This window comes from Phacochoerus africanus, chromosome 6 (genome assembly GCF_016906955.1).
Source record: "Phacochoerus africanus isolate WHEZ1 chromosome 6, ROS_Pafr_v1, whole genome shotgun sequence".
In the NCBI taxonomy this organism is placed as follows: Eukaryota; Metazoa; Chordata; class Mammalia; order Artiodactyla; family Suidae; genus Phacochoerus; species Phacochoerus africanus.
This window is the reverse complement of record NC_062549.1, coordinates 16228068-16255194: the sequence shown is the minus strand read 5'-3', so window position 1 is coordinate 16255194 and position 27127 is coordinate 16228068. Positions and strand designations below refer to the sequence as shown.

The 27127-nt window shown below is 42.1% G+C and overlaps 1 protein-coding gene across 12 annotated transcripts in view; it reads left to right on the top strand.

The window, feature by feature from the left end:
* The first annotated feature begins 657 nt into the window (after window positions 1-657).
* The window catches only part of TBC1D31 (TBC1 domain family member 31), a 77446-nt gene continuing 50976 nt past the window's right edge, over window positions 658-27127 (top strand). For 8 of the 12 annotated variants that reach the window (XM_047783330.1, XM_047783329.1, XM_047783326.1 and 5 more), the window contains exons 1-6: window positions 870-974; window positions 6137-6283; window positions 10675-10790; window positions 15300-15478; window positions 23908-24059; window positions 26942-27101. In XM_047783330.1, coding sequence (XP_047639286.1) covers window positions 889-974; window positions 6137-6283; window positions 10675-10790; window positions 15300-15478; window positions 23908-24059; window positions 26942-27101 — 840 coding nt within the window. In that variant the 5' untranslated portion in view covers window positions 870-888. The other 4 variants (XM_047783332.1, XM_047783331.1, XM_047783325.1 and 1 more) reach the window with 1 other exon arrangement.

The following is a 27127-nucleotide window of genomic DNA, read 5'->3' as shown; positions in this document are numbered from 1 at the left end:
TAAATGAATTAAAATTCTAAGGAACTTAGAAGTGTGTTTGATACCTAGTAAGCACTGTTAAAGTTCTAAGTGAATTTTTACAAAAAAGAATTTCTCTGGCGTCAATGCAAGTAGTTGTTGAAGACATCGCTTCACTGGTGTATAACTGGGGTATTGGACACCATAATACCGAGTCTCTTGTTAGACTATGGAATTGAAACAACATTCATAGCAATGGCGAAAAGATCAAGAGTGGGCTCCACAAAGGTTCTTTTTGAACCCAAGTGTTCTCTAAAAGAAACCCTTCAATTCTAAATGCATTTGGATCCTGGCTTCTATTAGTTTTCTGTACAATCCCTTAATCCCTAAACACAATGTGAAACGCAATCAGAGACCACTGGGGAAAATCACTTTATCGCCTCCTTTGGGAGCCTAAAACCCTGCGAGGCCCCCAGAGAACAGAATTCCCTAGCCAGTTCCTCGTTCTCGCTTTGCACCTGCAGAAAACTACGATTCCCAGAAGGCTTTGGACCGCGAAAGGGGGCGGAATCTAAGAGAGAGTTGGTCGTTGGCCGATCCCATGGTCTAGCGCGGGAAGGGTCGCCTGGGCGGGGTTTGGGAGGAAGCCGCCTCCCGATTAGTTGTAAATGGAAAGACTGCGTCCTGCTCGTAGTTGGTACGGTCCGCGGCGGGCCGGGGCGGCAGCCGCCGGCGCTCAAGTTTCCCGGGCCGGAGCGTAGGGCCTGCCGGGAAAGCGCCGGAACCGTTGTCCGCCAGGCCGGCTGCAGCAGCGCGTGGGCTGCGACATGCAGAGCACAGACCTGGGCAACAAGGAGAGCGGCAAGATATGGCATCGGAAGCCATCCCCGGCCACACGGGACGGGTAAAGGCCGCGGCAGGAGGCGCGCTATGGATGGGGATGGAGGCCGGCGACGGGCGAGTCCACGGCTTTGGAGAGGCGTTCGAGGGGCTAGTGGGAAGGGTCTCCGGACGGGGTGCGTAGGACTAGGTGGAAATTCGGGTTCTGGCTCTGATCCCGCGCGGAATCCCTGGGGAACGCAGGTAGCCTTAGTCTTGGTTTGCTCCGACCACTTGGTCCTTAAAGACCTCCTTCCCAGTCCTAGGGGCGGGGGTCTGTTTAGGATCCGCTTGGAGTAATAGGTCCTGATTTATGTCAGGGAATTTGCGCTTCTGATGCGTGCCAGGACTGCCTGCCTTAATTATCACAGTATCCCTGTGGTATTCCTGGCACGCAGTAGATACTCAGTAAATATTTGTTAAGTATTCCAGCTGGGAAAGAACTCAGGAGGAACGGATGCGGGGAGAGGAGGAGACGAGTGCACTTCTCCCCGTTCCAAATGCCGTTTATCCATCCTCGAATCATGGTCTGTATTCAGGCGAGCATTCATTCATCGACGGCTTGATGAGGACCCACTGTGTGCCGAGCTAAGTGCTGGGGGACAGCTGGAGAGCAAAAAACTGCTGGTTCTCTTGGAGTTTACGTATTAACGTGTGTGGTGGTGATGGTGGCGGGAAGGGGGAGCAGTTGTATTTACAACGTAGGGCGACCTTCAAGTAAGACTAGCACTGCTGCTGTTCCATTTTATTTTTTTAATAGATTTTATTTCTTTAGGATAGTTTTAGGTTCACAGAAGAATTGAGAGCAAGGTACGGAGATTTCCCATGTACCCCCTTGCCCCCACACCTGCCTAGCCTCCCCATTATGGATATCCCCCACCAGACCTGCAGTTGTTGCGATTAATGAGCCTACACTGACCCATCTTTATCACCCAGAGTTCACATTTCACATTAGGATTCCCTCTAGGTATTCTACATTCTGTAGATCCGGACAGACATATAATGACATTATCCACCTTTACGACCTCATACAAAGTATTTCCATTGTCCTAAAAATTGTCAGTGCTCTGCGTATTCACCCCTCCCTCCCCAGCGCGTCATTCTGTCCTGTTTGAGGCTCCTGTGTGACTTGAAGGCAGGCTTTGTCCCAAAGTGGTACCATCTTGGTTCCAGTTGTTTCACGGAGACTAACCTTCTCGCTTCGAATTCCTTAGGATTTCATGGCCCTCGCTGCATCACTTGAGTTTATGTTTCTGTGTATTTCTTGTTCTAGTAATTATTCTGTTGATCTTTTGGTTGCTTCTCAACCAATGAGTAGACTTTTGAGTGCCAACCACCCATGCCCAAAGCACTGAGCTACATGTTGTACTGTCGGCTTGTTTGGTTTCTCGTTGCTAGCAGTCCCCTAACAACGCTGCTGACGCATCACCTCCACTGCACTGAATAAACATTTTATCTAGAATAGGGATTTTTCTTTTTCCTTTTTTTTTTCTTTTTTATAGCCGCATCTGTGCCATATGGAAGTTCATAGGCTAGGGGTCCAATCAGAGCTGCAGCTGCTAGCCTACACCCACAGCAACGCTGGATCTGAGGTGCAGCTGCAGTCTTACGTTGCAGCTTGAGACAATGCCAGATCCTTAACCCACTGAGTGAGGCCAGGGATTGAACCTGAATCCTCATGGACGCTAGCCAGATTCTTAACCCTGCTGAGCCACAACCAGAACTCCTAGAATAGGAGTTTTTCAGTAGAGATTTCCATTTCCAAATTTGGAGTTTATGTAAATGCCACCCCTACTTGTGATGTTCTCTAAGTGTTATAAAAGTTATGCCAACCTACAATAATTCTTTCTTGCTGTAAAATCTAGATACAGGTGCAAGGTTCGAAACATAAAAAGAATGAGTTTGTGTGCAAATGTTTTTATTTCTTTTACTAAAACATAGCTTTCTTGGAGTTCCTGTCATGGTTCTGGTTAACAAACCTGACTAGCATCCATGAAGACACGGGTTCGATCCCTGGCCTCGTTCAGTGGGTTAAGGATCCAGTGTTGCCATGAGCTGTGGTATAGGTTGCAGACGCGGTTCGGATCCTGCATTTCTGTGGCTGTGATGTAGGCTGGCAGCTACAGCTCTGATTCAACCCCTAGCCTGGGAACCTCCACATGCTGCGGGTTTGACCCTCAAAAGACAAAAACAAACACATAGCTTTCTTTTTGCTCATTAAAACCCATCATTATAGTGTAGAGGGATTCCTGCTGTGGCAGAGGTGGTTAAGGATCCGGCTCTGGCTCTGCAGCAGCTGGGGTGGCTGCTGATGCTCAGGTTTGATTCCTAGCCCTGCATAATGGGTTAAGCACCTCGCTTTGCCACAGCTGCAGCTCGGATTTGATCCCTAGCCCAGGAACTTCATATGCTGCAGGTGCCGCCCCCCCCCCCAAAAAAAAAACCAAAAAAAATCCTATTATGTTGAGAAAGCAGAGAGCATTGACTGGAGTTGAAGTAAATGTCCATTTACTAGCTCTGTGACCTTGAGCAAGTTAATCTCTCAGGCTCTAAGTGAAGATAATCATACCTAATTGTCTTAGGGAATTAGTGTTTCATGCCTCTTGGTGTTCAGTGAATATCTGATGTTTTTACTGTATTTTGGGACTGAGGGACTCTCTCAGGTGAACTGAGCAATTGACAGACAGTTCTAAAAATAAATAATACGTGTGATTTCTATGAAAAATCAGAAAGACAGAATGTTGCTGTGGTGATTATACCAAGATGGTAGGGCTATAATACAATTGACTTATTAGCGTTTTTCCGTATTTTCCATATTTGGAACAGTGAGCATGTAATACACATAGTTAAATGTTACAGAAAAAAGACTGGAGGCAACAGTCGTTTGCTTGGTTTGAGTTTAATTGCCAGGGAACATGTTGATGTTAATACCTGTCACTTCAGTACATTTATTCATCCCTCTCCCCTTCAGGGATGTCAGAGAAAAAGCAGAGTTTGACAGTAGTTAAAGTGGTAAAAACAGACTGTACTCAGGACTATTGCAACAGAGGAAAAGAGAGCCTACTCTAAAACTGGGCTCAATTCTGAATACGTATGGCCTGAGCAAGTGGGAAGTTAAGGCCAACAAGCAGGATGGGGGTCAGTAGATGGGAAATTACTAAGAGAAGACACCTGAGATGCGGGTGTTCTGGCTAAATCTACCTCACAGGATTCTTTTTCTTGTTTGTTTTTGGCTTTTTAGGGCCACACCTACAGCAAATGGAAGTTCCCAGGCTAGGCTTTGAATTGGAGATGCCTACGCCACAGCCTCGCTGGATCCTTAACCTACTGATCAAGGCCAGGGACCGAACCTGAGTCCTCAGGGATGCTAGTTGGGTTTGTTACCACTGGGCCACAAGGGGAGCTCCCCCGCAGACTTCTCATGAAGACAGGCCGAGGTGATCAGACCTGGCTTGGAAGATAAGGTGGCGGGGATGAGAAACCTGATCAGATGTCTAGGATGAGGATACGGAGCTTAGGAGCTTCCGATTAAACTGACTGACCAGCTTTCTTGCTAAAATAAGATTTTACAAGGAAGTGCGCAGATGGGCCTAGCAGAAGCCTTGGGAGCCTGACTAGTTTGGTCAAGCCAAGAATCTTTGTCAGAGACTAGATAAAAATAATCTTGCTGTTTCACCCAATGAGTCTGAAAAGCCTTAGATTTAGACAAACGGAAGAAAATGTTTGATATACTTAAATCAATTTGGTATTTTTAAAATGAAGTGATAATGAGGCGATGTGGTTTTAAAATTAAAGTTTAAATTCATAAGAAATCAGTTAAGATAAAAAATGTCATTACTTGAAAATTTGTTTCAGGGGAGTTCCCGTCATGGCGCAGTGGTTAACGAATCCGACTAGGAACCATGAGGTTGCGGGTTCGATCCCTGGCCTTGCTCAGTGGGTTAACGATCCGGCGTTGCCATGAACTGTGGTATAGATTGCAGACGAGGCTCGGATCCTGCGTTGCTGCAGCTCCAAGTGGACCCGTAGCCTGGGAACTTCCATATGCCGCGGGAGCGGCCCAAGAAATGGCAAAAAGACCAAAGAAAAAAAAAATTTGTTGCGGGAAAGGGTAGGATTATTCTGGTGTTTATACATACACACACACACGTATATATTTTTGTCTTTTTAGGGCTGAACACGAGGCATGCGAAAGTTCCCAGGCTAGGGGTCAAGTCAGAGCTGCAGCCGCCAGTCTACACCACAGCCACAGCAACACCAGATCCTTAACCCACTGAGTGAGGCCAGGGATCAAACCCACATCCTCTTGGGTACTAGTCAGGTTCATTAACCACTGAGTCACGACAAGAACTCCTAATTTTTAAAACATTTTTAACTCAAGTATAGTTGATTTACAGTGTTGTGCCAATTTCTGCTGTACAGCAAGATGACCCAGTCAGACAGATACATGTATATATATGTGTGTGTATATATATATATATATATATACACACACACACACATTCTTTTTCTCATGTTTTCTTCCATCCTGTTCTACCCAAGAGATTGGGTATAGCTCCCTGTGCTGTAGGAGTGGGACCTCATTGCTTATCCATTCTAAATGTAATAGTTTGCATCTACTAACCCCAAACTCCTAGTCCAGCCCACTCCCCCCTCTCTTTTCCCTTGCCAACCACAATCTCTTCTCTAGGTCTGTGAGTCTCTCTTTTTGTAGATTGGTTCATTTGTGCCATCTTTTAAATTCCACATATAAGTGATATCATAGGGTATTTGTCTCTTTCTGACTTCACTTAGTATGAGGATTTCTAGTTGCATCCATGTTGCTGCAAATGGCATTATTTCACTCTTTTTATGGCTGAGACGTATTCCATTGTGTATATGTACCGCATTTTCTTAATCCATTCATCTGTTGTCTATTTTTTTAGTGTCTGTCTTTACTGAAAGTTTCATGAGGTAAGAGCACCTGTCTTTCAACGACTGAAAGCTTCATGACGTCAGGGTGCCTGTCTGTCAACTTACTCTTAGCTCTTGACTTGTTCATTGTCTGACATGTAATGGGTTTCCAGGTGTTTGATGAATAAGTGAATGGTAGCTAATAATAACTTCCTGGACTGCTTTCAAAAAAAATCATTGTAGGTTTGCTTCTAGAAGAGGAGGAGCAGCAGAAGGGGAGGGAAGAATATGTAGGCAAAAACCTTGGAAATTTGTGAGGTGTATTAGAAAAGCCATAGTTTTCATAATAGCAAGCAATGCTTATCATAGACTTTAATGGTTTTTGGTTTTGGTTTTGTTTTGACAGAATTATAGTGAACATCATTCACAACACTTCTGATTACCTTCCCAAAGTTTTGCGATTTCTGAATGTGGCTTTTGACAGCTCAGGTGATTGTTTACTTGCTGGGGACCATCAAGGAAATATTTATGTTTTTGACTTGCATGGAAACAGGTGAGCAGATACTTCTGAGATTTACCGAGTGATTAATTCCCTGACTCTTTTAACACCTGCTGTTAATTATTCATTCAGAAAGATTTATTAAGTTTTTAACTATATTTCAAGCACTTTGTAAAATTCTATCTTATAATGGAATTGATGGAAGAAAGTGGGGGAAGGAATAGAAAGTTAATATGGTTGGATTTTTTTTTTTATTTTAAAGAGAATTAAAGTTATGTTTTTTGTTTTTGCTTTTTTTGTCTTTTTGCTATTTCTTCAGCCACTCCCGCGGCACATGGAGGTTCCCAGGCTAGGGGTCAAATCGGAGCTGTAGCCACCAGCCTATGCCACAGCCACAGCAACTCGGGATCCAAGCCGCATCTGCAACCTACACCACAGCTCACGGCAACGCCGGATGGTTAACCCACTGAGCAAGGGCAGGGATCGAACCTGCAACCTCATGGTTCCTAGTCAGATTCGTTAACCACTGCGCCACGACGGGAACTCCAAAGTTCTGGTTTTAACAGCATCTCTAGTAGCTTGTTTTTTCTTACACTTGAAAATTCATTGTTGCTGACTTTGCCGTTCATGTCTGGTCCTTGTTTAGAAAGAGCACAGTTTCCTTTGTACACTGTTGGCAGCGTTTACTAGGTCTGGGAGTTTTATAGCACTGATCCTCAGTCTTCCTCCTCTTTGCTTCCTTTGCTGAATAATGCACTACAAAACCAGTTAGGTGGGATTGATTAAGGTAGGCTCTGGGCAGTGGGAATGGGTAGGAAGGAAAACTGTGGTCCCAGCCAGTGAGTGAGGAAGTACCTGCATGGGGATGGTGCAGTGAAGGGAAAAAACAGCTGGTTTGGGTCAAACAAGTAAATATATGGAAGATAATGGGGGCCACGTTCCTAACTATTGGAAAGAAGAGATAAAAATCTGGAAAGGAAGAAAACTGTACTGAACCCTGTGGAACTGGATGGGCATGGGGTATAGCTGTGTGAACTGGTCTTGAACATATGCAAACATAGAGCTAAGTGGAGGTGTGTGTATGAGAGAGTGAATGAAGCACACGTACTTATATTTCCTAGCTTTGTCCACTCAGAGGACCTGGGAGCAATAATAATAGCAATGAATATACCCAGTGGCCAGTTCTTTTTCAAATATCCCTCTCTGCTAAAAAGAATCCGGGATCCTTGCAGAAAGAGCCAGGTTTCAGGATGGAGGCCGGAAAAGTTGAAGATGCACCTGGAACACTTTGTAGGCAGAAAGGAGGACTTGTTGAAATAACGATGGGGATGATGTGTCAAAGGACGTAAAGGTCAGCTTGAAGGAGCTCTCTGGGCAGACGGGGGACAATTTAGAGGTTCAGAGTTAGTGATAGAGATGTGTCCTAACCCACTGAATACAATAGAAGCCTGTGAGTTCATATGCTGTGATCAACATACAGTGTAATGAAAATGGGTATTCGCGTAGTCGCAAAGTACCTCCCCACAAAACACTTATTAAAGAGGGAAAAAAGGAATTTTATAGTGAAGAAGCCTGGCAAACACCACATTATCGAATGATTAAAATTAATCAGTAATGGGACAAATCAAAGTTTGCCTGCCACCTGATAGGGCGCAGTGATAAGACACAGCGTCACTTCTGTGATACTCCTACCCAAGATGTGTGACCTGAGTGTAGTTAGTAGAATCAGCAGACAAGGCTAAATTAAGGGCATCATATAGCAAGACTGGCCTGTGATCTTCACAAGGGTTAAGGTCATGAAAGTTGTAGAACATCTGAAGAGCTGTTGAGGATGGAGGGAGGCTAGACACAGGACAAGTCAAGGCTCGGATCGGGACTGATCCTTTGCTGCAGAGGGCACTATTGGGACCATGGGCAAAACTGGGGTCTGAGGATCAGTTGGTAGGAATATATAAATGTGTGTTGCCTTGTGATTATATAGGAGAATTTCCTTTTTTGTAGGAAACGTAAAAATCTCAGTAACTTATTCTCAAATAGTTTAGGGAAAGAAGAGGTCGTATTTGATTTACTTATCTGTGATTTACTAGGTAGAACTCTGTTAAGCATTGTTTCTACTCTTCACCAAAAAAAAAAATAATAATAATAATGCCATAATTCTCCCAACCTTTACTCTTGCCTAACCTACCCAACCAATTCTCAATCTTAAATCAATACACCTATCTCTTCTTTGCTCCCTCTGCTAAACGAAAATAATCAGTTGTTGACTGGCTGCATTACAGAGCAGGACCTTCAGCATCAGCGAGGCTAGTGCTTTGTTACTTACTTTTCCGGTTCTTCTCTGAGTATTCCAAACCTTCGCCAATTTCCTTGACTCCTTGTGTTCAGACTCTGACTGCCAAGCTTCCTGCTTTTTGAGAATACAGGCACCCTCAAGCTTCCTTTCCTTCTCCCCGACCGCAACCTCAGACAGATCTGTAAGTTCAACCATCCCTAACTCTTTGCCACTTGATTGATAAAAATAGGTGGCCTCATTTCTTTCCCTGCTAATCTCTAATCTTCCACAGCGGCCCTTGGGACTTTGCACCGTGAGTGTTCCTCTTTTTTATTCCGTCCACTGTCCCTTCTCTTCCTGTGACTACTCACATCTGAGCAGGGGAGTAAGTGGTGGATCTGTGCCCTGCAATCAGGCCCATGTGTTTCGAAAGCCCACTACAGTGGACTCCCTCAGAATCTTCCTAATTGGCTAATCGAATGCTCTCTTTTCAGTTCTCCTCTTACTAAACCCTCTTGTCTTCCTTTCTTTTTTCCCTTTTACTTCAAGGTCCAACTCTTTCCTGACTTTTCTACCTCTCTGATCACTTCCCCCTCGCTTTGCTGACTCTTTCCAGTATCTGCCCCCTTACTGTTGGGCTGGTCAGGCACCTGCCCCTGGGCTCCTCCCTTCCTTATTGCAGGTGTTTCTTTTTTTTTTTTCTCTTTTTGCCTTTTTTTGTTGTTGTTGTTGTTGCTATTTCTTGGGCCGCTCCCGCAGCACATGGAGGTTCCCAGGCTAGGGGTTGAATCGGAGCCATAGCCACCGGCCTACGCCAGAACCACAGCAACGCGGGATCCGAGCCGTGTCTGCAACCTACACCACAGCTCACGGCAACGCCCGGATCGTTAACCCACTGAGCAAGGGCAGGGACCGAACCCGCAACCTCATGGTTCCTAGTCGGATTCGTTAACCACTGCGCCACGACGGGAACTCCAGGTGTTTCTTTAATAGTCTCACCACCACCAGAGCCTCAGGCTTCAACTGCCACGTGACACTGTCAACTCAGATCTGCTTCTGCCACCAACCAGGGAGCCTCTAGAGTGGGCAGTGTTATGCAGTGGCCACCAACTGCATGTCATTCTTCAGCCCTTGAGAGGTGGCTGGTTGAAATTGGGATGTGTTGTTCGTGTAAGATACACACTGGGTTTTAAAGACTTACTGTGACAAAAGAAGAATGTAAAATCTCTCTAATAATTTTTTTACTGATTAAATGTCGAAATAATACTTTAGGTACACAGTGAATTAAGTAAATATGTCAAGATTAATTTTATTGGTTTCTTTTTACTTTTGTAAAATGGGGCTTCTAGAAAATTTTAAATTGCACATGTGGCCTGCATTATATTTCTTGTGGACAGCACGGCTCTAATATTTTTCAGAGGCCTTAAACTCTACGTGTTTAAAACCAGAATTATTATTTCCTACCCCCATACTTGTTCCTTTTTTGCCTAAGCTTGAAAACTTTGTGGTAAATTAAACTCTACCTCTGTGCCAAGCACTCTGCTGATCACTAAACATAACATTATTTTATTTAATCATCATGTATCATTGCTTTAACCATTACAGCAGCTTTATGGGACATCTTCACATGTGAGGAATTCCTGACTCCTCCCTCTTCACCCCTTGTTCGATGTGTCACCAGGCCTTTCCCTGACTCCTCCCTTTGTCCTTTTTATTTTATTTTAAAATTATTATTATTTTGCTCTTTAGGGCCGTACCTGCAACATATGGAAGTTCCTGGGCTAAGAGCCGAATCAAAGCTACAGCTGCCAGCCTACACCACAGCCACAGCTACGTGGGATCCAGGCCGAATCTGCAGCCTACACCACGGCTCATGGCAACAGCAGATCCTTAACCCACTGAGCAAGGCCAGGGAGTGAACCCTCATCTTCATGGATCCTGGTTGGGTTTGTTAACCACTGAGCCATGAGGGAAACTGTCCTTTTCTTTTTATATCCATAACTCTGGTTGAGAGTCTCTGTAGTAGCTTTCTGAGTAATCTGTTTTTTTGTCCTGCCAAAATGAGAGCTCATTTTTCTGGGTTTCACTTTCTTCCTCTCTAAGGACTCCTCCAACATGCAATTTTATGATTATTGGAAGACTTTCTGATACTAACACAGTGATCTCTTAATAGGTTTAATCTTGTTCAGCGAACAGCACAAGCCTGCACAGCTCTGGCCTTTAATCTTCATAGGAAGTCTGAATTCCTTGTGGCATTAGCTGATTATTCTATTAAATGTTTCGATACAGGTAAGAAGCCCTATTTATCTTTTGAAGCAGAGTGAAATATAGACAGACGTACCCCAAGGAGTTGGCTAATCTGTGCAGTCTGAGGGAGCAGACCCTACAAGACAGCCCTCACTGGAGACACTGGCCACAGATTTGGGGGCTTGGGACCATCCTCACATCAGATCAGCTGGCTACAAATTCAGGGTCCCCACAACTACCTGCAGGTTTGAGAATCACTAGAATGACTCACAGAATTCCAGGAAGCACTGGGCTATGGTTATAATTGTTTTTAATTTATTTTATTGAAGTATCGTTGATTTATAATATTGTATTCATTTCTGCTATACAGTGAAGTGATTCAGAGAGATACACACACACACGCACACGTGTGTGCACACACATTGTTTGTCATATTTTCCATTATGGTTTATCACAGGATACTGAGTATAGTTCCCTGTGCTATGGAGTAGGACCTTGTAGTTTACCCATTCCCTATAAAATAGTTGGCATCTGTCCCTGCTAGACTCCCAGTCCATCCCTCCCTCACCCCACTCCCCCTTGGCAGCCACAGGTCTGTTCTCTATGTCTGTGAGTGTTTCTATTTCATAGATAAGTTCATTTGTGCCCTTTTTTAGCCACATATAAATGACATCACGCGATATTTTCTTTCTCTTTCTGACGTACTTCACTGTGTTTTTATAACAGGGACTGGTTTATGATCTATGTTCATCTGTGTTTCTGTGGTTATAGTTGTAATGTAGCGAAAAGATGCAAAATAAAACCAGCCGAAAGAAGAGACTTATAGGGTGGAATCTGGGAGTCTGCCTAAAGAGAAGCTTCTATTGTGCTCAGGAAACACATTACCTTCCCACATCAGTGTGTGGCCAGGCACGCTGAGTATTGACCCAGGCTCTGACGTCCAGAGTGTTTATTGAGGCTCCACTACATGGGCTTGATTGGATTATTGCCCGTTTGGTTGAACTCAGTTTCCAGCCCTCCTTTTCTCTGGATATCACGTGGCCCAAATCCCAGGCTTCTAATCACTCCCGTAGTTGGTCTTTCAATTGTGGCCAGGCCCCACTTTGAGGTTCTCTCCTTCGTATAAACCATCTGCTCTTGCCCAGGGACCTGCCATGAATTACAAAGACACGCCTACTACTGGGGAAATGCCAACAGTTTAGAGGTTGCCTCCTTGGAGCCTGAGCAAAGGCCAGACCACTCTTTCAAGGCCAAATTCCTTGCTACACAGATATAAGAATAAATAGGTTTTGTTTTTTTGTTTTTTGTTTTACTGTAACCTATGTGTTTCATACCACGTCATATTTTTTAATAGAGCACCTTGAGTTCTGCAAACTAAAGAAAAAACTCGACTTCATTGTTTTTTCTTAGTAATGTAACCAGTGTGTTAAAGTATATAGAAAGTTTATAACTTATTTTATGCATGTTAATTTTAATTGTCATAATAACCACAGAGATGGATACCGTTATTAAGCCCATTTTGCAGATGAGGAAACTGAGGCACAGAAGTAACTTGACCAAGATCCCACAACTTGGTAAGCAGTGGAGCCAGGATTCCTGATCCAGGAGTCAAGCTGCAGGGTCCCTGCTCTTAATCACTCCTACCCTCTCACTGTACGTCCAGAAGGAAAAAGCATCAACCCTCAATAGTGCCCAGAGACAGACAGTGTTTTTATAACAGGGACTGATCTTTCCAATCTGTTTTCTATGCCCATACCTTTTTTATAGTCTAACAAATACCTGATCATCCCATTTATATTGAATCATTTTCTTACCCCATTAAAAATTCATATGTATATTGTTTTTTAGGGCCACACCCTTGGCATATGGGTCAAATCTGAGCTGTAGCCGCTGGCCTACGCCACGGTCGCAGCAACACGGGATCTGAGCCATGTCTTCGAACTACACCACAGCTCATGACAATGCCAGATCCTTAACCCACTGAGCAAGACTAAGGGTTGAACTTGCAACCTCATGGTTACTAGGCAGATTCATTTCTGCTGTGCCACAATGGGAAAAAAATTCGTATATTTAAAATCAGTACTATTCTACTCTGGATGTTTGCAATACTGTAATTAATTTATTACCTATTGATGTTTCCAGTTTTTGGCATTACAAACACTGCTACCACAGAAATTCTGAAAAACAAAGTCTTAAGTTCGTCTGTGATTGCTTTCCTTGGATTCCGTCCATTCTCTTCTCTCCTCTTAGTTTTATCCTTCTGTAGTCTCTTCTGTCTTAGCAAAACCCCCCAAAGGAAGCCCCGTCCTTAGATGTTGTCTCCGCCTCCCCACCTCCCTCCCTCCCTTCGCAGCCTCCCTCGCTGAGTTCTGGCTCTTGCTTCCCCTACCCCGTGCTCCCAAGACGTGGATCTCCGAGGTCTTGAGTAACCGCTGGTTGTGTAAATGCTCTTCATCCTTCGCATTTTATTTCTCCGTAGCTTTTAACACTTTAGGTAACTTCAAGACTTTACTTTCTACTGTTACCTCTCTTGGTTCTACTTTTCTGGACCGCTTCTTTGTAGTCTCTCTTCTGGGTGCTTTTAGTGGTCCCTAGACTTTTGGATATTTGACTCAATTAAAAAGTTGAGAAAATGACATAGGCTGTTAGCTTTTAATTTTGCTAATTGACTTGCTAATTAGTTTTACATTGGGAAAAAAAAATGTAACCTCATTTCATAAAACAAGGGCTTCTTTGGGTTGTGTGTTTTTTTTTTTTTTTGCTTCCCTGTGGTATATGGAGTTCCTGGACCAGGGATCAGATCCAAGAGCACAGTTGTGACCTACATGCAACGGTGGCAACGCTGGATCCTTTAACCCACTGTGCTGACCGGGGATGGAACCTGCGTGCTGCAGAGACACTGCCAATCCCATTGCGCCACAGCAGGAACTCCAGCAAGGGTTTTTTTTTAAACATAGAAGGATAGAATAAATTAAAAGGTATACTTTTATTGTTTATTAGCTTTTTAGAGCCACACCCGTGGCATATGAAAGTTCCTAGGCTAGGGCTTAAATTGGAGCTACAGCTGCTGTCCTATACCACAGCAACGTGGGATCTGAGCTGCGTCTGTGACCTATACCACAGCTCGAAGCAACGCTGGATCCCCAGCCCACTGATCGAGGCCAGGAATCGAACCTGCATTCTCATGGGTATTAGTTGGATTTGTTCCCATGCACCACAGCGGGAACTCCCTGAAAGGTAGTGCTTTTAAATTAAGCTTTATGAAAAGCTCATTGCATTTTCTTTAGTTTTCTCATTTCACTGAAGGCTAAGGAAAAATTGATCATTAAGTCATGCCAGACTTCAGACTGGTGTTTGGAAGCCACTCCTCCCTTCCTAAGGGTTTATCTGTTCCTCTTCAGTTTTGACCTTCCTTGTATCTTAATGTTTCCCAGATTGACATCTTGCTTTCTGACTCTTCTGAGTTCCATCTTTCCAGAGGGGGAAAAAATTGATCATCAAAGTAAATCATGCCTACCATAGAAAACTTGGAACACAGAAAAATGTAACAAGAAAATGAAAATCACATACAATTTCACTACCCATCAATGATTGCCATGAAGAGGTTTGGATGTTTTTTCTACCAGACTGTTTTCTCTATTTGTATGTCACACACACACCTCAGAGTCAATTTTAAGGAGTTCCCATCGTGGCTCTGTGGTTAACGAACCCAACTAGTAACCATGAGGTTGCAGGTTCAATCCTTGGCTTCACTCAGTGGGTTAAGGATCCAGCGTTGCCATTAGCTGTGGTGTAGGTCACAGACGCAGCTTGGATCCCACTTGGCTGTGGCTGTGGCATAGGCCAGCAGCTATAACTGATTCAGCCCCCAGCCTGGGAACCTCCATATGCTGCAGGTACGGCCCTAAAAAGACCAAAAAAAAAAAAAAATCAGTTTTAAAAGCCTGATTTATTATCTCCTCACAGTGCTAAGTCTGTTCCTCCTTATGTGTTTACATCAGGTTGTAGACTCACCACCTGTTTATACAACTTAACAGCAGCCACTGGAGTCTCAGCTTCTCTGTTGAATCCCTGAATCCTTTGATTTTTTTTTTTCCCCCTTGTAGCTCTTGAATTTGTTCCTTCCTTCAAGGCTGCATTCTTAGCATAGACCCTCCTATCTCCTGCCTGGATTGTTGCAGCAGCAGCTCAGCTCGTCGTTTTGTAATCTCGTCCTCCTTTCTAGTATATCCACCGTATCTTCAAAGCGCTCTTCCTGAAACAAATGAGATACAGTATTCTCCTACATAAAGCTGGTGCAAGAGAAAGCCCAGACTCCATAGCACACACATTCAAGGCTGTTGTTAAGCCCTTTTTTGGCCTCATCTCCTCCTCCCTCCTTGCTGTGTGCTACCAACATGTCCTGCAGTGCTCTTTACCACCGAGCCACAGGCTCCAGTTTTCTGGATGCTAATGGAGACGGAGGGGCCTCACGTAATACCTAGCTGTCGTTGGATCCGTTCTTGGATGAAATATGGGGCTTTACTTGTGTAACTTTCCTTTTCCCCGCAGTCACCAAGGAGCTGGTTAGCTGGATGAGAGGACACGAATCCTCCGTGTTTTCCATCTCCGTGCACGCCTCAGGGAGATATGCCATCACTACGTCCTCTGATACAGCACAGCTGTGGGACTTGGATACCTTCCAGAGAAAAAGAAAGCTGAATATCCTGCAGTCTGTGGGTATTCAAAAGGTCAGTGAAGAGGGGGACATCTTGGTCTGTTGTGTTTCTCAGGCTGGTTTTCTCCATCAGCAGGATGCAGATGTTATGAGTCATGATTTGCTTTGTCCCACTTTGCTGTGTTCTCATAACTCAGCAAGGATTATTTTTTTGTTTAATGAAAAAAAGCTTATTTTTTTAATTAAAAGTTTGTGACTTCAACTTAAGTGATAGTTTTTATTTAGCTGTTTGGTTTATATCTTTTCTTTTCTCTTTTCTTTGGCTACACCCACGGCATACAAAAGTACCCATGCCAGGGATTAAACCCACTCCACAGCAGTGACAACACCGGAACCTTAACCCACTGAGCCACCAGGGAACTCTTGATTCATTTTTTCAACCCAGCATTCTCGTATGAAAAATTTTAAACGTACAGCAGATTTGTAAGAGTTAAACAGATGTATACCCATGATTTAGGTCCTTCTAAACTGTACTGTACTTATATATTACTAAGCTGTATCATCGATCTATCCATTTTTCTGTCCCTCTATTGATTAATTCCTCTTTTTTTTTTGCATTTTACGTATATTGCAGACATCACTATACTTGCCCATAAATGCTTACACCTACATTTAATTAACTGCATTTAATTGTTGATATAAAATTTGCATATAATGGATAAATCTTAAGTGTTCATTTGTTCAGTTTGACAAACACATACCCTTTTGGAACATGTGCAGACCTATCATTATATTCCAGAAAGTTCCATTATATCCTTTTTAGGTAAGCACTACTAGGATGGTTTTCCTGTAGGTTAGTTTTACCTGTTCTAAAATTTCACCTAAACAGAGCTAGTCAGTAATAGTATGTGTAAAGCTTTTATCATTCAGCATATTGTTTTTGAGATTCATTCTTGCTATTATGTATCACTAGTTGCCTTTTTTTTTTGTCTTTTTTCTATGGCTGCACCTTTGGTACATGGAGGTTCCCAGGCCAGGGGGCTAATCAGAGCTGTAGCTGCAGGCCTACACCAGAGCCACAGCAACGTGGGATCTGAGCCGCGTCTGCGACCCACACCACTGCTCACAGCAACACCAGATCCTTAACCCACTGAGTAAGGCCAGAGATTGAACCCACAACCTCATGGTTCCTAGTCAGATTTCCCTCTGAGCCATGACGGCAACTCCACTAGTTCCTTTTTATGGCTGATCAGTATTCCATTGTATACATATCACTTTAAAAAAAAAAAAAAAATTAAGGTTTTTTTCCCTACTTGATTAGCTAAATGCTGTTTTCAGGATTGTCTGTCTCCTGTGTAATTATTTTGCTTCAGGTTATATAATACTTAGTGTATTGCTTTTAATTTCTTGGTTGTTAACATGAATAGCTAGCAATGTATGTCAATCAAAAATGTACTTTGGGGAGTTCCCGTCGTGGCGCAGTGGTTAACGAGTCCGACTAGGAACCGTGAGGTTGCGGGTTCGGTCCCTGCCCTTGCTCAGTGGGTTGGCGATCCGGCGTTGCCGTGAGCTGTGGTGTAGGTTGCAGACGCGGTTCGGATCCCGCGTTGCTGTGGCTCTGGCATAGGCCGGTGACTACAGCTCCGATTCAGCCCCTAGCCTGGGAACCTCCATATGCCGTGGGAGCGGCCCAAGAAATAGCAACAACAACAACAACGACAAAAAAAGACACACACACACACAAAAAATGTACTTTGGGAGTTCCTGTCTTGACACAGTGGTTAACGAATCTGACTAGGAACCATGAGGTTTCGGGTTCATTATGTGGCCTTGCCCAGTGGGTTAAGGATCTGGCTTTGTTGTGAGCTGTGGTGTGGGTTGCTGATGCGGCTTGGATCCCGCATTGCTATGGCTCTGGCATAAGCCCATGGCTACAGCTCCGATTGGACCCCTAGCCTGGGAACCTCCATATGCTGCAGGAACAGCTCAAGAAAAAAAGCACAAAGACAAAAAAAAAATTATTTTGTAGTTTCCATGGAAATCCCAGACTTATTAATAATTTTAAAAAGATAAAGGTTATCAACAGTTTCTTCACCAGGTATTTAGGCCAAATGTCTTAGTCTTTTTCTTCAGTTGCTTTAATGCTTAAACTTAAATTTTAAATTCTAAAGAAGAGAGCATTGAGGAGTTCCTGCTGTGGCAGAGTTAAGAACCTGACTGTAGTGGCTCCCTTGTGTCACTGAAGAGGTGTGGCCTGGGCACTTTCATATGCCACAGGTGCAGCCATAAAAAAATTTAAAACAAGAGCATTGAAGGTTGAACCCACAGTGGAAACAGTTATGAAACAATGACATACAAGCCATCTGTCCTTTTTACCATGAATAGTTGGTAATTTTAGCCTTTCATGGTCATTCAGACATTTTAGTATAAAAACAGGATTCCCAAAGGTTCATCAACAGGTAAGTGGAGAAACAAACTATAGTGTATCCATACAGTGGACTACTACTCAGTAATAAAATGGAATAAACTATTGGTACACGCCGAAAAATGCATATGTATATATATATATAGGATTCCAAATGTTAGCCGTAGAATAAAAATGTTGTAAATGTATGTACAGTGTATATGGAAGTATATTGTTTTAAAATGATAGAACATCCTAATCATAAATGACCGGCAAATTTTTCAGTTTGGTTTTGTTGGCCAAGAGCAAAATTGAGGATATTATGTGTGTACTTACATAACCATCTAAAATGAAATCATTCTAAAATGTAAAAACCATTCTTCTCTCCTGAACCACTGGAGGTGGGTCAGATGGTTGTCACTCCTGGTTTATTCTTTAGAAAATAGGAAATAATTGTAAACTAATCTTAAAGTAGAACTTTTATTCTTACCATACCAGATTTTTATTAAACTTATATTTTTATTCCAGTTTCTAATCTTTTAAATAAAACTTCGTGGGTTTTTTTGATGACACATGGTGACACATGAGGCTATAGTTTTTATTTTTATGATGGCTCTTTTCATCTGAAAATGGTTCCCCCCCCCTTTTTTTTTTTTGCTGCACACTGTGGCAAGTGGAAGTTCCCAGGCTAGGGACTGAACCCGCACCACAGCAGTGACAACAGCAGATCTTAACCTGTTGCCCCACAAGGCAACTCCTCCACCTTTTTTTTTTTTTTAAGAGAGACCAGGCCATTTAGTTGTGTTGGAAAATGCCCATTCTGGATTGGTCCTACTGTCTCATTATTGTGTCATTAATTTGTTCTCCCACCTCTAATTTTGAAAACTTGAAGCGCACATCAAACATTTTTGACAAGCTATTTACTTTATGTGTGAGATAAAAATAGTAATAGTGTTTACCTCAGGGTTGGTTTCAGGATTGAATGTGATAATCTATGCAAAGCACTCAGAACAATGCTTGTTGTATAGTAAGTGTTCGTACAGGTAAGATGCAACGGCTGCTATTATGTTTTTAATATTTATTAGTATATATTATCTAGCTCTATTATGTGGTAGTCTCAGTGCAGTTAGATATCTTAAAAAACTATAAGGTAACTATTCTTTTCTTTTTGCACTGTATTTAATAGATGCACAATCCCTCACTAGCAACTCAAAAAACCAAATGTTTTTTAGTAACTCATTTGGTGGCAAAATCTGAACTAAATTGGCCTGAGGCTGAAAGACTATGTTTGAGAATGGGGTGTTTTTCCAAGTCACTGGGACTTCTGTGTAATATTACAGAATTATGTTTTATTACCTTTCTCAAATCAGAAATAATTCTCAATTCTGGAACACATATCTCCTTAAAGGTTGTATATAAGGAACGGTAGACCTTTGATTTTAAAACTTTTTTTTTCTTTTTCTTTTTAGGGCCACACCTGTGGCATATGGAAATTCACAGCTCGGGCTTCCAATCAGAGCTACAGCTGCTGGTCACAGCCACAGCCTCAGCAACACAGCATCTGAGCCACATCTTCGACCTACACCACAGCTCACAGTAACACCAGATCCTTAACCCACTGAGCAAGGCCAGGGATCAAATCTGCATCCTCATGGATAGTTGGGTTCTTAACCCTCTGAGCCACAACAGGAACTCCCTAAAACATTTTTAAAGAGTTTACCACTCCATCCTTTTTCCACTGTTTTTTGTATCTAATGGACTCAGTAATTAGCATTAATAGTAACGGATACCAGTTGTTGAGTAAGTACTTTGTGTATGTACCACTTTGTTATTTTTTAAATCATTCTAAAAGGTAGGTACTGTTACCATCATTGTACAACTGGGGAAACAACTTCAGAAACATTTAAGCAACTTAGTGTCACATAGCTTATGAAAGAGTTGCAGTTTTGTCTTTTTTTTTTTTTTTTTTTTTTTTTTTCCTTTTTAGGATTCCATCTGCAGCATATGGAGGTTCCCAGGCTCGGGGTCAAATCAGAGCTATAGCTGCCAGCCACAGCCACAGCAGCACCAGATCCGAGCCTCATTTGCGATACACCTACACCACAGCTCACAGCCACGCCAGATCCTTATTAACCCACTGAGCAAGGCCAGGAAACAAAACCTCATCCTCGTGGGTCCTAGTCAGATTCATTAACCACTGAGCCATGAAGGGAACTCCAGAGTCGCAGTTTTGAACCCTAGCTTGTTTTACTCTGAGGTCCCTCCATTACACCATGCCGCCTCTCAGGGAAACCAGTTACATTTCTTCAAATTGGTAGATTTTGATTCTTTTGTTGATACTTGGAGGTAGGATATTCAGCTCTTTATTTAGAGATTTTGGAACAAATCCTGGGGTTTCTGATGGTGGTTCGGTGTCTATTAGAAAAGGTTTCGTGACGGGTATCAGAAAACATTTCATAGTGCTACCGAACTTATTGTCTCTGTGTACAGTGGGCACTCAATTTTTGCTGAGTTGTACATTTGTCTTTAATTTGCTCCTGTTACTATCATGAACTCTTGAAACTTTGAACTCGCATACCTCTCAAAAGTGAATTGGGGAGTTCCCGTCGTGGTGCAGCGGTTAACGAATCCGACTAGGAACCATGAGGTTGCGGGTTTGATCCCTGCCCTTGCTCAGTGGGTTAACGATCCGGTGTTGCCGTGAGCTGTGGTGTAGGTTGCAGACACAGCTCAGCTCCTGCATTGCTGTGGCCCTGGTGTAGGCCGGCAGCTACAGCTCCAGTTGGACCCCTAGCCTGGGAACCTCCAATATGCCGCATGAGCGGCTCAAGAAAAGGCAAAAAGACCAAAAAAAAAAAGTGAATTGGAAAGCCTAGGATTTTCATATTTTGTAAGGAAAAACTGTAGACAGCCCTCAAAAAGTGTATTTTGTTAGTGCTTTTGATTTTTTTCCCTAAGCATTTTTATGTTTGTCAGGAGATGACACTATCTAAATAATGACATGATTCATTAGGAACAATTTTATAATCATTAAAATCTTGCAATTAAAATCACAAATCTAGTAATGAATAATCATGTAGGCAATAATCTATCACAGCCATTCCTCAAAATAGCAGCTGATGCTCATTAACTTTTAAGCTTTTGCTTCTCCCAGTAGGAGTAAACTTTATTACTTTTCTAGAAAAATATTGCTAATTATAATGAAAATTACAGTCACTTTCTTGACATCGGATTTGAAACAGTGTTGTAATGCATTCATTGTGGATTATAATGTATTCATTGCAAATTATTTGAGACCTTCGTATTACAGATCATCCTAATAGGATGAAACTTTTGGCAAAAGATCTACCAGATTGTCTTTGACATGTGAGCTAAGGACAAAAGTCAGGGGATGCCGAATCAGGCAAGGGCATCAGCATCTGATGTAGCCAAGTTAGCATTTTTTTATTGTCTTATTAGCTTTAATCCTTAAGAGATGGTTCTAATTAACCAGGATGTTTCATGGTGCATTCTATATGTGTGTATGCCTGGTTTTTTAAGGCATTATTGTAAAAAAAAAAAAAAGATGACTAGTAGATATGTATATGAGAAAAACAGTATATGATAATGGCCTGCAACTGTTGTTATGAAAATTACGGCTTACAACCCCTGAAGTTTTTATAGTAATATTGCTAACTAATAGAATCATTTCCTAACTGTGTGTAATAGACTGGGTGGCAATAATACAAATTAGTTGCAAGGCTGCAGTATTTCATATAGATGCCTTTCTGATCGATTATTTTTGGTGACACTAGGGAGAGCCACAGTAGATGCAGGGTTGATCCTGCTTTCGCCCTGGGCAGCTCGTCTCTCTTCCCTCTGACGCCAGTACAATTAAGGAGGTGTGTCACAAATCAGGGGTTGGAATAAAGGTAACAGATCCCAAAGGTGCTCTGCCTCCTCTGTGAGTCCCTGACCCTCTCTTTCCAACACAGAAACAGTCACATATTTTAAAAATAAAGTTTGTAAAGATACACCAGTAAAAACAACAAGACGGATTCAAGTATAAAGTGTTAGAATAAGCTATAATGCCGTTAGGGGGACTGTTCTAGAAGGGAGTCAAAAAAGAAATACCTAGATTTCAGTGTTACGTGTTAGAGATGAACATCGAGTAGTTCCCCTTGTGGCTTAGCAGGAACAAACCCGTCTAGTATCCATGAGAATTCGGGTTCAATCCCTGGCCTCGCTCAGTGGGTTAAGGATCCGGCGTTGCCATGAGCTGTGGTGTAAGTCGCAGACGTGGCTCAGATCCCGTGTTGCTTTGACTGGGGCATAGGCTGGCAGCTGTGGCTCTGATTTGACCCTAGCCTGGAAACCTCCATATGCTGCAGGTGCTGCCCTAAAAAGAAAGAAAGAAAAAGGATGAACATACACATACCGTCCCAACGCAGTAAGAAGAGGGTTCATTCATTCATTTGTTCAACAAATACCTACTGAGCACCTCTACCAAGTTCCAGTCGTGCTCAGCACTGAGTCGTGCCCTCTCAGAAACTAACAGGATCTTTATCCCAAGGCAGCGTGGAGTCTGGCCCATCTCTGGCTCAGTTTTGTGCAGTGTTTGGAGTCAGTCCCACACACGATATCTCTGGGTAAATTTCCTGTGGGCAGACATATGTATAAAGGAATTATAACGATCCTCTGGTTCAAAAGAGGAGTAAAATATTAAAACCAAAGCTGAATTGAGGAAGAAAGGGGGAAAAAGAGTAAATAGAGCTGTAATGATCAAATCATGTGAAATGTCTCAGGCTATTTTCAGGGATCTCTTTTGAGAGGATAGGTTAGGAATATTTTCCATTTTCTTTCTTTCTTTGCTTCCTTCCCTATCTTTGTGTATTTTACATGGATGACACACAACACACACAATTATATTTGAGGCCGTTGAAACTCTTATGATAAAATATTGGTCAATTTTGGAGTTCCTGTCGTGACGCAGTGGTTAATGAAACCGACTAGGAACCACGAGGTTGCAGATTCGATCCCTGGCAGGTTAAGGATCCGGTGTTGGCGTGAGCTGTGGTGTAGGTTGCAGATGGGGCTCGGATCCTGCATTGCTGTGGCTCTAGTGTAGGCTGGCGGCTACAGCTGCGATTAGACCCCTAGCCTGGGAACCTGCATATGCCATGGGAGCGGCCCTAGAAATGGCAAAAAGACGGAAAAAAAAAGGTCAATTTTAATTAAAATTTTATGTTCTCAAAAGTGAGCATTGTTTATTGCTTATGCAATAGTTGGGGAATAAAAGGACATTTTCAACTTTGCTACTAATTTTAGTCCTAATTGCCCATTTGATAAATTGAATCTAATAAAATATGATTATGTATTTTCAGCTTTTTACTTTTATAAATAATACTTAACATTTATGCACATTTATCTTAAAGCATTTTGCTGACTTTTTTCTCCCAAAGTATTAACTCTTAGGAGCAGATTGACTCATTCAGAAGAGGTTTTTTGTTCCATGTCTGTGGCACATGCAAATTCCTGGGGCCAGAGACTGAACCCACACCACAGCAGTGACCGGAGTCACAGCTGACAATGCCAGATTCTTAACCACTAGACCTCCAGAAGAAATATATTTTTAAGGCTGTTGAAATGTTATACAATATCTTTAACCAGTTTTTACCACCAGCAGCAGTGTATGACAGTGCCTTTTCCTATACTTCGTCCAGAATTTAATATTTTTGATACTTAGTATTTAATGTAATATTTATATTAATACGTAGCTTATAAATGTGTGTATGTTATTTTAAAATAAATTTAATATATGTAAGTGGTATCTTAAAATCATTTGAATCTTTTATAATGTTAAATATTTTAAAATTGCTATTTAGTGTTTTATGAATTACCTAGTCATTATAGTTACCTATTTTTTGTTTAAAGGAGTTTACCTTTTTAGTTTATAATAGTATATAAAATAACAGTTTTATTCTCTATTATGTATTGTAATTGTTTTTCCAGTTTAAGAAAAAATAATTTTAAAAATAAAAATTAACTACTTGTAAATTTTAAATTTATAGAGGGCTGTATTATTCTTAGATGAACAGTAATTTTTTTTCTCTCTCTAGGTTTTCTTTCTACCATTAAGTAATACCATCCTCAGCTGTTTTAAAGATAATTCCATCTTCGCCTGGGAATGTGATACTCTTTTTTGCAAATATCAATTGCCAGCTCCACCTGAAAGCTCTAGTCTTTTATACAAAGTGTTTGCTGTGACCAGGTAATGTCCGTTTTAAGACAAGGAGGATTTTTAAGAAATTTCACTTCCAGTGAATATTTTATAAATTTTCATTCAATATTTTATTGTCATAAGGAAAAAGTTTCCTTGAAACTTAGGTATAATCTAAGATATGGTAATAAGTTTTTTATTTATTGTGGAAAATGTACACAAAAATATAAAAGTACACAAAATTCTAAGGCTAATAGTCTCATTAGCTGTAATAAGCACTAGAGCTTATTAGCACTGATTAGCACTGCTATTTTGTCTGTAACTCTACCTACCACTTCTCTACTGCTTTGTCGTAAAGCAAAGCCCAAGTGTATCATTTCATTCATAAATATTTCACTGTATCTCTCTAAAAGATAGGACCCTTTTTGAAACATAACTGTGGTACTATCATCACAGTTTTAAAAATGTGTGATTTAATATTATGTATCTAGTTATTTAAATTACCCTGATTTGTCCAATTCTTTCTGTGGTTGGTTGGTTCAAATCAGGAACAAAGCTTACACGCTGCCTTGGCTGATGTGTGTCTCTCTTTTTATATTTCCTTTGCAGTTCATTTGTTAAAGAACTGGCCATTTGTCCCGTAGTTTTCTGTTGTTCTGGATTTTGCTCTTTGCATCCCTGTGGTGCTGTTTAACACGGTGATCTTTCATCTGTATTTACTATAAACTGGTAACACCTGTATTTCCTATAAGTTGGAGACTTGTTCTGACCTGCTTTGCTTGGGGAGCAGGAAGACATTGTAATGGTGTGCGTACTTTAATCAGGAGGAGCACCCAACTCTCTCTTATGCTATTAGCAGCTATTGATTATGACCTAGATAGCCTGTGTTGCATTGGAGGTTGCCAAAGTGGCAATATTCTAATTTTGTCTTTCCTTCTCCCTTATTAAGCAGAACCTTCCGAAGAAAGAAACTTCTTCTTTTCAACTATTTGGTTACTTTGCTGTGTGGTTTGTAAAGGAAAAGCAGGATAAATAAATGCTTGATTTCTTCCTCTTTAAAAAAATTTTTTCAGCAGTTGCCGTCGTGGCTCAGCAGTAACAAACCCGATTAGACTCCACGAGGACTTGGATTTGATCCCTGGCCTCTCTCAATGGGTTAAGGATCCAACGTTGCCATGAGCTGTGGTGTAGGTCATACATGGCTCGGATCTGTGTGGCTGTGGTGTTGGCTGGCAGCTATAGCTCCAGTTGGACCCGGATCCTGGGAACTTCCATATGCCTTAGGTGCAGCCCTTAAAAAATATACAAATTGTTAAAAAAAATTTCCCCCAAATAATGGATTGATTTTTTTGGCATCTTCCAAGGTGGCCAATGGCTTTTGTTCTTTTTTCTTTTTTTTAAGGTCTGCACCTGTGGCAAATGGGACTCCCTTGAAAGGCGTTCCACTGCTCTTAGAAAATCCAGCTCCCCACCATGTTCCCTGAAGTCCTTTGTTGTCTGGTCCAGGCCTCCTTCTCTTTTCTCCTTGTTTCCTTCCCTTTATAGTGTTTTACCCACAGTTGATTGTGGCTTCTCACTCTTCCTTGTATGTTAACCTTACTCCTTTCTCAACGTTTTTGTACCGGCAGTTTGGAATTCTCCCCCACGTCATCCTGTGACGGGCCCATTCACGTCATTCACGTAGCAGCTCTTGCTCCTTTCCCAGTTCTGTAACATTACCTCATTTTAGTTCTTTATTCAACTTGTCACCTGATAGTAAATTCATTTATTTGTTTCTTCCCCTTCCTTTAGACTGAAAATCTCATAAGAACAGGGATCTTACCTGTCTTCTTGTTCACCCTTGTGTCACTGGCATCTGGAATGAAACCTGGCTTATAGTGGTGATCTTACAGTCTTTGGTGAATGAATGAGCAGCAACCTTGCAAATGACTAAACTTATTCTTTTTGTACCTTCTAAGCATAAAATAGCTTTCCTCGAGCAGACAAAAAGTGTGGGCTTTTTGGTTTTTCATAGAGCAATGCTGTAACAATTCAGTATAGTCATATGTGAATTACAGAAAGGTGGATAGTAAGTGACTTTGAGAGCATGCTATAAAATATGCATGTTACTCAGAAACCCCCAGTCATCAACAAGTATTTTGTTAAGGTGGTCTTAGTACAGTAGGTTAAAAAAAATGTACAGTCTGGAGTTCCCGTCGTGGCGCAGTGGTTAACGAATCCGACTAGGAACCATGAGGTGGCGGGTTCGGTCCCTGCCCTTGCTCAGTGGGTTAACGATCCGGCGTTGCCGTGAGCTGTGGTGTAGGTCGCAGACGCGGCTCGGATCCCGCGTTGCTGTGGCTCTGGCGTAGGCCGGTGGCTCCAGCTCCGATTCAACCCCTAGCCTGGGAACCTCCATATGCCGCGGGAGCGGCCCAAGAAATAGCAACAACAACAACAAAAAAGACAAAAGCCAAAAAACAACAACAACAACAACAACAACAAAAAATATACAGTCTAAACCCGAGTTTTCCTGGATAGCCCCTGGGTGCCTGGGACTATTTAAATTAATTCTTAATTGTATTTAATTTTTATTAATTTCTGGAGTTCCTGCTGTAGCACAGCAGGCTAATGGTCTGGCATTGTTTCTGCGGCAGCACAAGTTGGAACTGGCTTTGCTGCAGCTATGACGTAAGTCACAGCTGTGGCTAGGATTTGATCCCTGGCCCAGGAATTTCCATATGCTGCAGGTGCAGCAAAAAGGGAAAAAAGATAGGAATTGACTTTCTCTGAAGCACGAGCTACATTTTCGTTCACCACCACCACCTGTGACTAGTAGTGACTCTACTGGAGGGCAGAGATGTAGAACATTCCATCATGATGTTGGGTCCTGTTGGACCACACTGCTACAAATAAGTCACCTGGTCTTACTTTCTCACCTTCTCGTTGCATAGAGATGGGCGAATCCTGGCTGCTGGGGGCAAATCAAATCATGTGCATTTGTGGTGCTTGGAAGCCAAGCAGCTATTCCGAATTATCCAGATGCCTACTAAAGTGCGAGCTGTTCGCCACCTGGAATTTCTTCCTGATAGTTTTGATGCGGGTTCTAATCAGGTGGGTAGCAAATGTTAATAACATTA